This window comes from Melozone crissalis, unplaced genomic scaffold (assembly GCF_028551555.1).
Source record: "Melozone crissalis strain CALT ecotype California unplaced genomic scaffold, PUWL_Pcris_2 ptg000012l_1, whole genome shotgun sequence".
Taxonomy (NCBI): Eukaryota; Metazoa; Chordata; class Aves; order Passeriformes; family Passerellidae; genus Melozone; species Melozone crissalis.
The window spans coordinates 13,753,583-13,770,961 of NW_026535790.1; the positions used below are offsets into that span (position 1 = coordinate 13,753,583).

Below are 17,379 nucleotides of genomic sequence, written 5' to 3' on the forward strand. Positions count from 1 at the left end.
GGGGTGGCCTGTGCAGCTTGGGAGCTGAAGGGAGAAAGGTTGAGTTCCCTGTTCTGTTCCTGGCCTCCACTGCCACATCCAAATGATGGATTGAGGCTCAATCTGTGCATTATAGATGTTGAATTTATTCCTGGTACTGTTTCCGTGAGTGCAGGAACAGGAATTTGTTTAGAACAAATTGACAGATGAGTTCTCTGTTCATACCAACATTCAGATTGCACTCTGGTTATTTTTAATAGCAAATACAATGTCTTTTTTTTTTTTTTTTTCTTTTTAGCAATGCCAAGCACACACAAATGTCTGCTGCTGTGTTAACTTTGGTGAGGGATTTGGAGCTTTGATGAGCTGCTGTATATAGTTAATGTTTTCCCTAAGTGTTGGGAAGTCTGTCTGAGTTTTGGAAGCTGGGACAGGCTAAATCCATGGAAGAATGTGTAAAAATGTGTCTCATCTGCCAAAGAAGATTTGTTAGTATGTTCAGGGCAATAAATTATTTAAAGTTTCTGAAAACTGTTAAGGTTTGTGTGATAGGGGAAGAAGGAAAGCAAATGATGAATACACAACTTCTCTCTTTCCTAGTGAGACTGCTGTTTGAGATCTTCAGGTCCAGCTGTTCCCTCCCAAATGCAGTTGCTCAGCTGGGAGACAAGAAGTGTTAAGTTGATCTGTTTGCTTGAACTGATTTATTTCAGACCTCAGTCATTTACAGCTTTGGGGCAGAGCTTGTGGAGTCCTACCTTGTGATGATGATTCCCTGTTGGAATGCAATGTGGTAATTGCTGAGATTGCATCAGATGGATTCCCTGCTGAAGGGAAGCTGTGGATTCCAGCAGCCCATCCACCTTCCTTTGGGGAGAGAACTGAAATTGAGAAGGGAAGGCAGAACCCACAAAGCCCTTGCTGCTGTCTGAGCTTTGGTGATTGGGCTTCTCTGGAATTCAGTCTCCTGCTTGATTGAAATAATTACCTTCTGACACAGCCAAGCTTTGTTTCTGTAGGGGTAGTAAGTAAATGGAAAATAATGGGAGATGGAAGCCTGTACAACATCTCATACAAACTGAGGGAATGTGGAAGAATTGGAGGCAAAGCCTCTTTGTTTTGGGTGGGGGATGATGAGGGAAGAGTATTTTTAATATGTTTGTTGTTTAGGAAACCCCTGAATAGTGAGCAGTGAGGACATGGCAGGGAATTCACTACTTGAGTGTGGTAGAACAGCCCAGAGCTCTGTTCAGGTGCGATGATCCCTCCAGACCTTAAGGGAGAAATGGGATTTGAGGCTGATTCTGCCAGGGTGGTGTTCTGCACCATCCCAGCAATGCGTTCTGCACACAATTGTTGACATGAGGCCTTGGCACAGAAACTGTTGGCCAAGTTTGATTTCCCTGAAGGACGTTGGAAAGGCAGCAGAAATTACAGAGTAGATTCAGCTCACAGGGAAGTTATGGCTCTTCCCTGTGGATGCACCCTCTTGATTTTTGTCCTTTTTTTAATGCATATGTTGAAATTCAAATTTAAAACCACATAACAAAGGAAACTTTTTCTATCAGTCTGAAACCCAAAACCCTTTCACTTGGTGCTGTAGTAGCATGGAAGATTCCTTGGTTGTACCAATACTCCTTATTCTTGGAGAGTCCTGAAGTAACACATTGGCTGATGGGAAGCCAGTTGGAAATGAGAACTCTTTTCTTCAATTGGAAAACCAAATGAGTATATCCTTAAGTTCCTCAAAAGCCCTGCTCATGCTATCTAATATCTGTTAATCATTTCTTAGGAGAAATTATGGAAATGTTACTCAATGCCCTAATTCTCTACAGTGTTTCTAATTACTCCATTGATTATTTTGAAGCGTAGATTTGTGTAAAGGAACACTGGGGTATATTTGAGCAAATACAGAGCAATAAAACTGTAATTGTAATTCATGTACATTCAACAAACAAAGCATTAATTTTATTAGTTTTTCCAGCAGTCTGTGTGTTTGAAGTGTGTGGCTGGTTCGTTCTCAAGTCTGTGGCTCATTAAACTTCCTGTACTGTATTGTCTCATCTGTCAGGCAATCTCACATTGATTTGCTGTTTTATATGTACATATTGTACAAGTAATTAATTTTAAAAAGTAAAAAAAATGTATGCAAAGACTGGTTTAGTAGTTGTTTGTAGTAAAGTTTTACCATTCTCCATAGTATTGTCTTAATCATAAAAGAAAAAAAATACATTCCTCAGGTTGTTCCAGTCAGTCTGCATTCAGTGAGTGAGTTCTGGTCCACTGAGCAGTCACTGCTCTGTTATATCAGAGTTAATAACACTGTGACTTCATCTATTGTTTCACTAAAAATGCCAATAATTATTGTAAGTGGTTATGAAATTTCTTTCTTTCAATCCCAGTGTCTCACAACAGGCTCCTATTAAACTTCATCCTGTATCATGAGAGACCAGAATAAGATGAGAAAATGTGTTTTGGTGTTTAGAATCCTGTAAGAGCACTTTCTTATTTCATTTTTGTGATGTTGTCGTTGGGTGGAGCTCAGTGCTTGGGGTTTTTTATTCCTGTATAAATGCATTTCCAGATGTTAACTTCTGAAAGTCTCAGTTTGAATTTTGAGGTTTTAATCCTTCATTTCAATGCACAGAACCATTGTAGTGGATTTTTTTTTGAAGTTTAATTAGGGGTTTTTGGTGTGTGTATGTATGTTTAAAACCCACACACATACAGTCACTGGTAATTTGCTTAACCTTGGGCAGGAAAAGTGGAGAATGGTAACAGGAGATGCCTCAAGGTGTGTGGTATCCAGTGTAGTACAGAATCTGTTCTTTCTCTGCCTTTTTAAGCCTCAGGTTCACTAATTTAACCATCAATTAAAGAGGCTTCAGGGTCTGCTGTGTTTTGTCAGAGCAGCAGAGCCAGACCATATGGATGATGTTTTCTCCCTTTATCCTTTTTTGTAATTTCTTTGGATGTGTTTGGCTGTTGGTGTTTGTTGTCTTACTCTGATTAAAAGATGAATTTAGTTTGTGATAGGAGTTAAAGAGCAATTTGTTTCACAAATGTGTGTTCCAATTTTCATTAGTGTCGTTTTTCTAGTTGGGAGTCTTCAGATAGAGGATTCTTTTTTCCAAAGAAGTTATTTAAATCACATGATTATGATATTTATGCAACTGAAGTTTTCCGTGTTCTGCTTTGCACAAAAGTTCACGTGTGCCAAGTACCCTCACACTCCCCTGATAAAATAAGCTCTAAATTACATCTGAGTAATTCTTTTCTGAAGCTGTCTGCAGCTTTTGCCCTTTTGCTAAATGAAACACTACTTATCTTAATTATTAGTGTTAATGGACGTGGTGTGGGCTCAGTATTTGCTATTGCCAGGTAGAATCTCAGTTCTGTCTTTTTGTGCCTGACAAATGTGACAGAGCTGTAGCTCTGAGTGTGGTGTGTGAATGAATCAGGGCCACGTGCACCAGGAGGTGCTGGCAATCACCTGGAATGCAAAAGCAACTTCTCTTCTTTCAAGCATCTTCTGCAGGCACTGGTACTCCTGAAATGCCACGTGCTCCTCATTTGTCAGGTGAATGTGTTCCACTGATGGCTTATGGTTTCTTCCTCTGTTTTTCTCTTCTTAAAGGTCTCTGAGCTCTTACAGAATCTGCTCCTGTCCAAGGATGCAATGTGAACTACTGAATATCCATGGCATTAATAAAGAGATAAAGCCTCTACAAAAAAACCATGTATTTTCCCATTATACAGACAATTCTTGTGTTAAGGTATAACTTTTAATTGAAATTGCAATGTGTCCCTGGTACTTGGTATTTGCTGAATGTTAAGAGTATATAAATTGTGTTCTGAAACCATCTTTGTAGGAAATTAAGATTCAAATTCTGTTTTCTTCCTTCTAAGTAAAATGGTTACACTTTTTAATACATTGTGTGTGTGTATGTACATAAATTGTATTTTCATTTGAGAAGGAAGAACAGTTCTTTCCAAAATGCAGAATTTCCCAAGAGCCAATGAAAGAAAAGGGAGCTGAATGGGCTGAAGCAGTTTTGATCTTGGAAGTTGTCACATTGAGTGGAGTTCTATTTTCCCTCTTTCTTCACAGTATTCCTGACATGTCCACCATGTGGATTTTTTCTCCTTGTTGCATTTTAGTGTTGTCAGTTGACTTGTGTCTAGCAGAACTGCAGTGATGAATTTGCTGTGCAAACACTTGTTCAAAGGGTCATGTGGAATATTAATAGATCTGGTATTTTCTCCATGAGTTTTACCTGGGAATGGTGAACTGGAAAGTCCTAATGCAGATTTTGGGTTAATCATGTGTAGGTCTCACTTTCCCCCCATCAGTTACCACTGCCATCACTTGATTATCAGAAATGGGATGTCAGGAAATCCTGCTCTGATTAAGTCTTTTGGCATGTTAATTTCAATTACTTCATTACTGAGGAAGAAGTGCCAGGGAATGGGTTTGCAGGACTGATGAAAACCACTTGAACGTGCCTGTAAAGTTTCTGAAAAATCTCCCCTCTCTTAGAGAATCTTTTAATTTCATCCTTAATTTCTGTGTGATTAATGAAAGAATAACTGGATTAATTCATTAACTTTGACAGGCAAATTGTCTTTTACATCAGAGTACTGTTCTAGCTCTTTGGCAGTGGACTAAATTAAATCTCTAGTAGGAACCTTAACGTCTTCACAAAAAAAAAAGGTGGAAAATGTCATGTATTATGTAGCATGTTACTTTGTCTTGCTTACAGACAGGGCACAGACATAAGGGCTTGCAGAGCACCTGGAAGGCGAGAGGTTGTGTTTGAATACTCCTGACCTGGCTCCTGTAGGGGCAGGAAGGTGTACTTAAACTGAAGGTGAACCCATTCCTGTTTTTATTTAAAATCAGCTCTTTGTCACTAAGCTTTATAAGCATTTCTGGTTTGCATGTAGGTTCAAGATATTCTTTGACATCTTTAAACATTTTGCTTTGCTGTCTTGTAACTTGAGTTGTTGTATTCTGGTTTAAAGAGCATTTTGTGGGGATGTGAGGCAACGGCACATGATGAGTTCTGAAGAACTGTCAGAAAGATGCACTGTGAGTGAAGAGGTGGCATCGTGTCTGAAGTGTCCTGTCTTGCTGGTTCCTGTTCTGCAGAACTCTGAGCAGTTTCAGGAGCTGGAATAGTTTTAGCATTTTTTTACAGTTCAGATTTTCAATTATTTAGGTTTAAAGCTGTGCCCCTTTTGAAGTGTCACTAACAACTGCTTGGAACTGGCCACCTGAGATAGTTCTTGGAACTGCCCAGTTGCTCTGTAAGATGATCTTTTATGGGATACAGCATTAAGGAGTTGTTCTGCTTTCTGGTTTGTTTGGGTGGGGGGGTTGTGGTTTTTTGGTTTTTTAGGTTTTTTTTTTACTTTTCACACACTGTTGAAGACACAGGATTTGATGTATTTGGTAGTATAAAGGCAGATGGATTTTTTATCTCCCCAGGACTGGGTAGCACTTCAACTGAAATATCATCTTCCTTTTTCATCTTTTATATTTTAATAGGAGCTTCAGAATTTCATGTAAACAAATCAATTCAGAAAGAAACTGGTGTTTACACAGACAGGTTATATAATGCCCACATTATGTTTTCATGCTTTACATCAAGGAACGAAGGCTTGGTTTAGTTCCTGCACTTCTAAGTTTTATTTTGGCCCTTTCTGCTGCAGCCCTTCCTACCCCTTCCTTTGGGAAGCTGAGGGTAGGTGAGACAAGCTTCTCTCTATAATATGGCAAGTCAAAAAGTGGAGGTGTCTTGGCTTTGGTTTTTTCCATCCTTTAAAGAGACAGGAAAATAGGGAGAAAGATCTGTAGTTGATATTATGAAATAGACTTTGACTGTAATTAACAGCCTGGGAGTTTTTCTGCTTGCTTTTCTTATCCTGGCCTTGCAAAAGCTGTTGCTGTCCTGCTGGGATTTCTTTTTGGAATGCAGAGGTGTGCTCTAGCTAAAACATGTGCTTTGCCTAATAAGCTTTCCTGGCCACTGAGCCCAGCTGGCTGCTGCAGTCTGCATTTGTTTTGTCTTAACTAATTTTTATAGCCATGCTTTAAATGAAACTAACACTTTTTACATTAAATGACAAACCAAGCACAATGTCCAGAAATGAAACCCAACACTATAATCTACTCATTTTTGCTTTCAATGGGTAGCATTATATAACCAAGCAGCCTACTAAAAAGGAAGATGTGGAAATAATACTGGTGGGATGTGAATGGGGCTAAGCTGAAGGGATGAGCCCTTGTCGGAGGGAATGTCTATGTTGAGTTAAGGGTTTAGCACTTCCTCTGATAAGTACAGAAGATGAGTGAAGAGAGTGGGGCCTGGCTGGTCAGCACAAAATGTTCTTGTCAGATCTTGGTATCTTTTGCTGGAGGTGATGATGAATGTCATCAACATGTAGCACTTTGCTGGAGTCTCCTGATGGGTTAACTTCCAGGGTTGCTGCAGTCTTGCAGCTACCTTGAGTTGATAAAAAGTGTTCAAACACTCTGAAATTCAGCCAAATCTTTCCAATTTGATCCAAATTATGAATGAACAGAAGAAATGTTAGAAGGTAAAACATGAAATAGAAAATCTGTTTCAAAATACTCATGAATCATTGTTTACAAGTCTACAGCAGTGACACTGGAATTGTTGTGCAAGTTTGTTCTCCATGAATTTGTGGAAAATAATGTTTTTGTTCTGACTTTGTGCTGAATATGAACATTTTTCATATAGTACTCGTCAAATATACAATGCTCTGGCCAATTCCTGCTTGGTTGTTAGTTTCAGTGGAGCTTTTTTTAATATGATGGAGCAACTGCTTGGAAATTAAATTTAAAACAAAAACCAAACCCATAACAACAATAATAAAACCACTACCAACAAAATACCTCTGTAACCCTGTTTGTATATTTATTCTCACAGATATAAGGGCAGATTTTTTTTCTTCTAGTGAATTCACATAGCTCAGAGCTGCTATGAGCAGGAACTTCTCCCATTGCTCTGAGGGTGAGTGTCATCTGACCTGCACACAAATGTTCTTCTGGTCCTTGTAGGCAGCTCTGTGAGTGGGGTCAGGCCGAAGGTTTGAATCTCTTTGCTGGTTCTTTTTGCTGCTTTTTGAAGAATTGAATTGCAGTGAAGCTCTAGACCTCTTTTTTATTTTTTCCTTTACACAAATGTCAGTGGACAGATTTAGGGCCTGGATGTCAACTCCATTCACTTACAGGTTTGCCTCATGTTTATTAAACTGTGACTGATCAGAATCATGGTAAATTTTTTGGAGTCAAAATTACTGAGGATGACACCTCAGAAAGACATAGGTAATTGCATTTGCATTATTTAAAAAGGGTAGACTTTTTCATGTGACTTAAAAAAAAAAAAACCACTTTTTTTTTACTTAGTAGCACTCCTTTTAGTAATTTACAGAAGAGACTATGCAAAATATCAGGATGAATTTCTGTGTGCTCCAATTAAAAAATCTCAATTCAGAAGTTTGTCAGTTTAGGCTGCCTGAACTAAGCAATGACCCTAATATATAACTAATCTATGAATGGCCTCCAGGCAGCTGTGAGAAGGAAATATATGGATTTTTACTTAATACTTGTGATTGGTACATTAAGAAAACAAACAAACAAAGTGTTGTTGAGTGTTTGGATATTGCTAGGAAAAAAAATCAGAGATCTCTGTAGATGTAGTCAATAAACTGCAGTGAGGAAAGAATGCAGAACTTGCTTCTATGATGTTGTCATCCTACATCCTACAGCTCTTCCTATAGCTGAAACCTTGTTAAAACACATAATAACCAAGTGGTGTCTTTAATAATCCTGATAGCAGTGGGGCACATTGGATGACATTTTTGTTGTGATTCCAAAGTTCTCTGTGTGGGAAGTGCCCCTTCCCTGAGCCCTCCTTACCCACAGCAGGTAGAATTCCCTGTGCCTGATCCTGAGGCACTCACAGTTTATCAGCTCCTTCCTCCCAGCTCATTCCTATGGGAGGAGGGTAAAATGCACACATTTTGCAAAACAAAAATGTTCTAAATACATCACCAAGTGTTAGAACACAGTTGGCTGTGCACTCTGTGGGAAAAGACAGAAGCTCTTTGCTCAGAATCTATCGCCCACCTTCCTAAATACTTTGTGATTAATGTTTATTATATTATTGTGGGACTGCAGCAATTTGCAAACTCTTTAAATGGATGAAGGAGTAAATCACTGTCATGAGAATGCTTCTTTCCCAGCTGTTTTTCTGAAGATGCTTTCATTCATCTTACCAGTTTTAATGTGAGAAATCTAAGCTCCTTTTTTCTTCCAGAACATATTTTATGCTCACATTGCTTTAATAATGTTTTTTCTATGCTGACCTGCCTGTCTGTAGAGTTCAAAATATCCATCTAAATCTTGCCTTCTAAAGGGTGAATTGCAATTCTGACTACCTCTGTTTTATCTCCATAACTTTAGGCTTTCAAATTTGCATAACAGTTTTGTAGTGAATGAAAGACCTCTTATTTAGCTCTAGTAGCATGAATTATTAATTTGTTTTGTATAGAGGTGTGAGGAAACAGTAAACTTCAGCTCACTGGATATCAAACATGTTCTGTGCAAGCACATTGAGGATTTGCTTTCATTCTCTGGCAGTTCCTCAGCAGTGATGTCCAGGTTGGCTTGGAGTATTCCTGGACATAAATACTCAGGTGCTGACTTCTTAAAATCATAAGTGGAACGAGACAAGCAGAATTTCTAATTTCATATATGTGTCATATATAAGAACTCAAACAAGTTTTGACAGATCAGCAGTAGATGTGCCCTATTCAGTGTGGCCTTGGGGTTTTTAAAATCATAGAATGACTTAGGTTGGAAGGGACCTTAAAGATCAACCAGTCACTAACAGGTGCCCTCTGTCATTCTACTGCTGCTCATTTTCTACTGTTTGTCTTTTTTTGCCATATTTGTCCCACTAGTAAGTCACACCATGGAGAATCTGTGTTGTAGCATCATCCCATCCATCTTTCCTACCAGCAGAATTGCTCTGACTTTGATCTGAGCTAATTAAGTGTCTGTATTTTTATGGCTATCACAGAGTAGTTAAAGAAAAGATAGCTGGAATATGTGTGCTTTTCCAAATGAGCCTGTAGGAGTTGTTAGGGCTTTGATCCTAAAGTTTCATTTTTCTTTCCTTTCTGAAAGGATGCTATCTAGAATATTTCCATCCAAATACTGTGGCAAACTTCCCAAGAGCATTCCTGTTTTCATAGGAAGAATCCCATTTCTTAGTTTTACACAGGGCAAACAGGAATCTCTGCAGCCTGGGCAGGGTTGAATGAGACTCTGCATAGCATCAGGAAGGTTTGGCTGTTTAGCTTATTCCTTGAGCCCACAGAAGAGATCAATATGTTACCTAATAGGACATTTAAAAACATTTCCAGGATTTGCTGACGTGGGGGAATGCTGAGGGAGAGGAATAGATTCTGCACTGATCTGAGCACACACTGCTGCGGTCTTGGCAGGGCCCTTGTTCTCGTGTGGAATTTGCTGCTGCAGTGGTGCATTGCAGGAAATAGATAAAAATCAACACACAGAATGTTTCCATGCTATGGATGTACCCAGGGAAGGAGCAGAGCATTTGAACCTTAAGCAGCTTATGTGTTTTCACAAGGCAAATAGACTTCCCACTGTTAAAAGAATCTTACTATAGAAGGACACGTGTTTTAATTTGAATAAGGTCCATTATTTAAATGGTTTAAAAACACAATAGGCTCTTAACTGCATCTTTTATAAAGTACTTGAGAAATCATTTAGGTTTGTAAATGCTGGTGGAGGGGATGAGCACCTACCAAAGGAGAAGCAAAGAAGCAATTTCAGCATAGTCATTTGAATTCCAGAGAATTGCTTTGTTCTTGTTGAAATACAACTTTTTACTACTGTGGCTGTGTACAGGAAAAGCAGAATTACATTTTTAGAGCATCCTCCTATTTTTTCCTCTAGCTCATGCTGTCTTTTAAATTGCACAACTCTTTTCCTCCCAAGTTTCATTTCAGCCTTGTACCTGTTGCAGAATTTTGTGTAAAACGAAAAATGGAAAAAGTTTAAAAAACTGCAGGGTTTCAATATCCATCTCCTGAAATGACACACATCATCCAGAATAAGGAGAGCTAGAGAAAAATCTGTATGTAGAATTAATGATACCTACTCAGTTCTGTGTTTTGCCCCCAGACATCATTATTAATTTCATCTGGGTTATGTAGTCGTAGATTGACTTGCAGGGTTCTTTTGATGAGAGCCCTTGAGCCAAAGTCATGTTTTTGTAACTTGGGTAGACTTTGGCTACAGCATGGTTCTCATTTAACAACATCTTCATTTCAGAGTGAATTCAGAATTAAATGTTGTGTTTCTTTTGAGTATTGTCCATGTATGTAATCCCTATCAGATAAAGGGGAAAAAGTTTCCTCAAGTTGCTTTCTAGCATGTTCAGTTTCCTTTTTCTCTTCCACAGTTCATTCAGTTACAGACAGAAGTAGGACTCACTGGAATCAGCAGCAAGCTGCTCACATGGTCATAATGGTATATTTTTATTTACACTCCATCTGAGAACTGTGATGTTATTTAACAGCTTAGGCCATTTCATCTTTAATTATAAATTGTGATATTGTTGTCTTCAAACTTCAAGCAGATGGTCAGAGCCAAGTGTCCTGTTCAGTCTGGGAGAGCTGTGCAGACATCTCCTCTCTGCCTTTTTTTTTTTTTGGTTCTGCTGCTGTCTAAACAAACATTTAAAATAACCCAGTTTATGAAGTTACCTGTGGTATTCTGAGCACTTACCAAACTCAAAAATTCTGTAACTAGTGCACAGTTTTGCTTGTACAAATATAACCTTTATGGGTACCCCTGACCTTAGTGGGTCTGAAAATAAAATTTACAATATTGATGGCACGTACTTTTAAAGACAAAATTGACATTTCCAATCTTTCTAATTAAGACTTGGTTGCAGGAAGTGAGTGAACAATACTTAAGTTGATTTTTAAATTATTTAGAGCTGATGTGTTAGAGCAGTGCACTGACTCAGAGTAACTGAATCATCCTATCAGCATGTGGAGGAGTGATTTATATGCCATATCATGCAGAACTGTAGAATCAATTCCTTCTTTTTGTCTCTTCAACTCTAAGAACACGGCTTTGAAGTTTAAATTATTTAAATATCTGAACTGTCCCTGCCCCTGCACTGGTGTTTGATGGATTTGTGACAGACTGGTGTCAGGAGCACAGCACAGGGAGTCTGGGAGTAAATACAGACTGAGGAGTGACAGAATTGTTGTGAGGCAGATTTGACCCATTTTTGTTACTCTTGAGGTGCAGAGTACTCAGGAGCAATAAATGCTCTTGGCTGTGCTTTACCACTGGCTCTGTCCCCCACAGGGCAGAAGAAACTCCACTGTTGGAACAGCCATAGGGCCTCCATCTTCAGCAGTGGTTGGTTTCAGGGCCTTTTGTGATTATCTGTCCTTTTTTCCTTTCGGAAAATAGGCCAAGGGAAGCACACTGTTCATCACTCAGTGTGAGCTGCTGGGGCTGCTTTAGATCTGGGAGAGAATTGGTTGCAAGATGAATGAATAAGAATAAAAATAAAACCCTGTGTCCAGGCTGTGATCTAAACATAGCAAGGGGAATAGAATAGGCAAAAATTCCCAGAGAGGATTGACTGTTCCTAAAATGTGAATATTAAGGCCTGGAACACTGAATATGCAAGAAAATGTTTAACTTTTGCTTCAGTGTCTTGATCTGTGGCCCAGTGAAGGCATTTGCACTTAATATTAAAAAATTTTCAGTCTAAGGTCTCTGACTTTGCTGGTGTGGGTTTGTTTTTTCTTCTTTCCCCATGTCTGCTATTAAGGGAATGAACACTGCAAACCTTAACTCAGTCTCTTCACTTTTGTTCATGTGTCTGTAAGGGATTAAGGATTCAAGAAAGCAAAGTTTTATTGCAGGAACTGTCACAGATTCCTAAGGCTCTACACAAGTGTTGCTTTCACCTTCTTTCAAGTGCTCTGAAGCACAACCTTGTAAGGAAGAGTTTGGCAGAGCTGAGGTAACGCTTCTGGAGCACAAACACTGCTCCTGGGGAACAAAGCAGGTTTTGGTAGCAAACTTGGGCATGAAGGCAGAATTTCCCACATATAACTGTATTCTCTGGGTAGGCATATGCAGACCTGCCCAACAAACACCTTAATCTGTGCAGACTGAGAATAAAGTTGTCTCTGAAGAAGGTTTGGGCTGGAAAATGAAGCATACCCACCAGAAACTTCCAGTAATGATTATAACATGTTAGAAAATATAATATTTTCTCTTTTTCTGATGTGTCTAAACATATCTGTTTTACACAAAAGACTTACTTTAAAAGATGGGGAAATAAAGTAGATTTGGAAGCTTTTACTTTCCTAATGCTACAAATTTGTACCTGATCAAACATTGCAGGGATCCATAACTCGTGTTTGCTTTAAGACTGCCTTAAGAATCTGCTTCTTTGAGTTACTTGTGAACACCTACAGGGTAGCAACACCTTCCTTATGATCTGTTAACCTCCCAAGCCTCCCACTGTCTTGTTAGTGTTACCTCCACCATCTTTTCCCCTGTACCTTTGTGGTGGAGATGTTTTGCAGACTGTGAAAGGTAGGAGGTCTTTGGCTTACAAGCTTGTAGCTAAAAACCTCTCTGTTCTCCAAGTGCTTTGATATATTTAGTGTGAGCATAAGAGGCAAGACTCCTAAGTACCACAGTGGAAAACTTCTAAAAAGATGTTTTCCTCTTATCATATACAGTTAAATAAAAATTGTACTTCTAAAGCTATTTCTGAAATAGCTGCAAATGTGGAAGGAGAGTTTGTAATCACTGGGTGCCTCTTGATTTCCCTGCACTGTTGGCTTTGTAGGGATGATTTATATCAATTTCCATTGGCTGGTTTGAGGAGCCAGTATTACATGAGGTTGAAACAGGTTTGTGGGTTTTTAGAACAATTGGTGCTCCTGCCCTCCTGTGTGACCTCCTTGCTTTAGGTGGAGCCTGAGCTGGCCCAGGACAGCAGAGCAGGAGCTGTTGGACCAGGAGCAAGGACAGAACATCAGTGGATGTGTTCATTCTCTCCACTGCTATTCTGATGGTTTGATGGTAAACTAGTAATAAGCTGTTCTGACAATTTGGCAAGATTTGGAGTGTCAGCACTCGAGGTTTTGTCCTAGTGTTGCCTGCTGCTTTCTTTTTTAACTCATTTTGTATCGTGACTGTTCACAGCATTGAGAGCAGTTGTAGAACTCTTGCCTTGCCTTAGGGGTGATCTCAGCCAGTTCCCCTGGCTGTGTCAGGCTCTGATGTTTGCCCCCTCTTCTGCTGGGCTGATCCTCCTCTCTAGAGGGTCCAAAACCATTGCTGGGGCTGGGCCTGTGGGTTACCCCAGCCCTGGTACCAATACAGGAATTGAGGGAATTCCTCAATTGAGATGCTGTCAGAACTGTCAGTAACTCTCTGTATGTGCCCACACCATTTATATTGTGCAGGACCATTCTTTTCTATCATTTAAAAAGTGATTATACTCTTCCAGAAGGAAAACATTCACAGCCTCCTCTGGTTTCTATGTGTGGTTTGTTGGAATATCAGAGCAAAAACAAAGGGAACGGACAGAGGTTTAGTGTGGATTGAAGGAAGACTGGTTGGGGACATGAAGATGAGGGATTGTGTATGATGAGGTGAAAGATGGAGAGATGAGGGTGAGGATAATACAGGAAGGAAGCAGGAAGAGAGCAGAATAAAGTGGGAGAGAGTGTGAAGGAAGGGAAAAGCTCTTGGATAAGGAAGGGATGTTCCTGTATCTTGAGGGAGGAGAAGTGACAGGTTGATTCTGTAGCTGAAATCCTGGTTGAGTTCCCAAAGTATCCAGCCATAAGCAAGACGTAACTTGCCTTTTTAAAAAGTTGAATGCTGTTTTAAAACAAGCTGGTGACTGTATGGATCCAACTGCTTCTCATTACTCATTTGCAGTATTCTGTTTCATCTTAAGACTGTAGCCTCAAGAGATGTGAGCAGGGTGGGAGTATTATGAAACAAAGTGATTTGATTATTTGGGGTGGGGTAGGAGAGTGGCAGCTTTGTTTTAACTTAGCAAATTGTTTAAAAGCACAGACAGATGACAAGGAGACAGCTAATCTGGTTAAGAATAGCCACTATGGTTTTTGATATTGATTTCTTTCCTCACTCTCTCTTTTAACCTTGTTTTCTTACAACTTTTGAAAAGCCACCTTGAGCTATACTGAACAAACAGAGGATATGGATAAAACAGCTTCCTTCTAAGAGGTCATTGAACTGCTCTTTCAACTTTCACTAAATTCCTTATACATTCTTCAATTTATTTTAATTTCCATTGCAATAAAAACTCTTTGCGGTACGAATTTTCTGCCTTTTAGCCTAAAATGACCAGCTTTTACATGCTTGTTATGTCATGTGTTTACAATACATTTAATGCTAAAAGATTTATTTTTAGCTGGCTCAGTAAAATAGCTGCTTGCTGGAGTTGTTGTCATAGCAGCAATCTTAACAGATAGGCTGATCCCATTTAGCTTCTGCAGCCAACGAGGGCCGTTAGGCAACAGTTTGACAGTTCTGCAGCATTTTTCTAAAGATGGAAATTGTGCTGGTGGTGGTGAATTTTTTTTGGCCCAACTTTAAAATATTTCTTTCTGTAGGTGTGTGGAGTTCGATTCAACATTTTCCCCTAACAACTTATGATAACTTTGAAGACACAACATGTGAGATTCAGAATTTAAGTCTTAATTTGTAAGAGCTTGAAAATAAATTACATGGTGCAACATATTGCAAGCTGCTTTGATGATTTTTTTTTTTTAAAAAGCCAAAAGTATTCTGAGAGAAAAATGCCAGACTAGAGAACAAGATTGTGCATCATTTATTCAGCAGTAATTTTAAGTTGTGGCAGACTGGGCAAATATTACTGAAGAATTTTGTGGGTTGTTTTTGATAAAATGCACTGCCTGGGTTAGATGATATCTTGGGATTTTAGTAATCCCAATTCTTATTTTTTTTAGTATGAAGAGAAGTGGGTCCTTCTATATTGTCAAGCAAAGAAATAGTATTTTCAGATTAGGGTGTAAAATCAGACATAGCTCTAAGTGTTCTCTGTAGCTCTAAGCTGTTACAGAAGTTCAGTTGCCCTCAGACATAGGTCTGAATGCAGTTCTGAGATGAAAAGTGAATTTACTGCAAGGAATTTCTCCTGACTGTAACTTTCAGTCACATGGTATTGAACCTCAATTGCTTTCAGTGTGGTTGAGCAGAAGACTTACTCTCAAAACTCTCTTAAGTCTCTTATTAAACAGAGTAATTAAAAAACATTATTGAAGTACTTTAGTTTAATGCCAAGAGATGAGTTCGGATGCTGTTGGCTTAGAGTGCTTCAAATGTGATTAGGAGTCAAAAAGTCAATTTAACCTTCCAGTGACTTTTTCTAGTCCTTAAGACTCACTTGTTAAAATATATTGCTATCATAGACTGTCATATCAGGGGTGTGTGCTTATTAATTTCCAATGAATCAGGGCAACTTTCCTCCTGCCCATTCTGGGTGATTTTGGGGAAACTTTCATTGTTTTCAGCTCCTGGTCCAAAGCCATTCTCAGAATGGCAGAGGCAATTTCTGTAACTCTGGCTGGTATGGATTTGACACTATGCCACTGTTCTTTGGACTAATGTAGAAAAATCTAATGAGGGAATCTGGCAGAATCTTTCAGCAGAGCAAAGAAATATCAAATACCCACACACATTTTAATGTTCAAGTTATATTACAGCACTTGAGAGCATCGAGGAGGTTGGTGCTGTGAAAAAGCAGAGTTCCTGCCATGGTCCCACCACCCCAACTGCTGCCTCTTCACCCCTCAACCCCTCTGCTGGGCAGCTCCTTTCCCTGGGCTCTGGTGTTCATCTGAATAAACCTCTTGGACAAATGGAGGAGTTTCCTGTGTTCTGTCCATCTGCTGGTTTTGCACATGAGGACAGAACAATTTCCCTGTTATGCTGGTTTTGCACATGAGGACAGAACAATTTCCCTGTTATGCTGGTTTTGCACATGAGGACAGAACAGTTCCCCTCCTGTTGTGCAGCATCCCAGAGTGAAAGGGAAGGGCAGCCATGAGAGCTGTGCCTGGGCTGGGGGATGCTGCTGGCACTCACAACCTGTGTCTGTTTTGCTGTTTCAGGCAAAGTCGTGCATTTGTCATATGTGTGGTGCCCACCTGAACAGACTCCACTCTTGCCTCTACTGTGTCTTCTTTGGCTGTTTTACAAAGAAACATATTCACGAGCACGCGAAGACAAAGCGACACAATTTAGGTGAGTTCTCCTCCCAGTGGTGCTCATCATCCTCTCTGTTATCCCTCTCCATTCCAGGCCAGCAAAGTGATATTTTCTTGTAGTTACCTCATTAGGCAGAGAGATAGTTTTATATTTGGGGTTTGGGTTAGTTTAGTGGTATTATTCTAAACTTGGTGCTTAAACTTCCATTGCATCACTGTTAAGTTTATCTTTGCAGTTAAAAATTTCCTTAGTAGCTTGGTATTTATGAATTAATGTCATATTTAAAAATGTGAGGAGGCAGAGTTTGGGGGTTTTTTTCCTAAGTGTTAAAAATGGTGGGTTTTAAGCCTGGAACTAGAACATTTATTTCAGTAAACTTTTTTTTTTCAGGAGGTCATGTTCACTTCTTTTATTGCTGAGGAAAACACATTTCTATCACAAAGAAGGCTAATCAAGTAGCAATCAGAATTATTTAAACTGCTGAAGTTTGGAGGCGGGGGGAGTTTCTTCATTTTCTGTGTTGGCTTCTTGTTTCTGTTGGGGTCAGCAACCTAAGTAGTAACAAACCAGTTTAATTCATATGGATTACCTTTCCCTCAACAGTCTCATAAAATGCTGGTTTCAAGGCCAACAAGTTCTGTTCTGTCAGCCTTGGTGCTATTTCATGTTCAAAGCCAAAAGCCTTTGTTTTTGTTTCAAATTACCTATTGCTTATAGTTCAGAACATTATTGAGTTATAATGCAAAATCCTGATCTATATTAAAATTCTGTTTTAAATGGATGGATATAATTTTTCTCCAAATTAAAATATATTCTTGGTGGGGTTATGTAAGAAACAGGAAAAAAAGGCATTATTTTCATGGCATAAATTTCCTGTTGACCAGTGTGGCCACCATTCCTAATTTAATTTATCCTAAAGTGCTTATGGAACAAACTGTCATTATTTTCCATGAAGACAGAGAAGCTCCAGAAGGCCAACAGAGCTGTGTACTCCTGTGCTTAAGAAATGGGTGTGTAAGTTT

At 39.2% G+C, this 17,379-nt stretch overlaps 1 protein-coding gene across 2 annotated transcripts in view; it reads left to right on the forward strand.

The window, feature by feature from the left end:
* USP22 (ubiquitin specific peptidase 22) overlaps positions 1–17,379 on the forward strand; it is an 88,859-nt gene that overhangs the window by 15,209 nt on the left and 56,271 nt on the right. For both annotated transcript variants that reach the window (XM_054270612.1, XM_054270611.1), the window contains exon 2: positions 16,261–16,393. In XM_054270612.1, the coding sequence (XP_054126587.1) occupies positions 16,261–16,393 (133 nt within the window). The remainder of the gene's footprint in view (positions 1–16,260; positions 16,394–17,379) is intronic.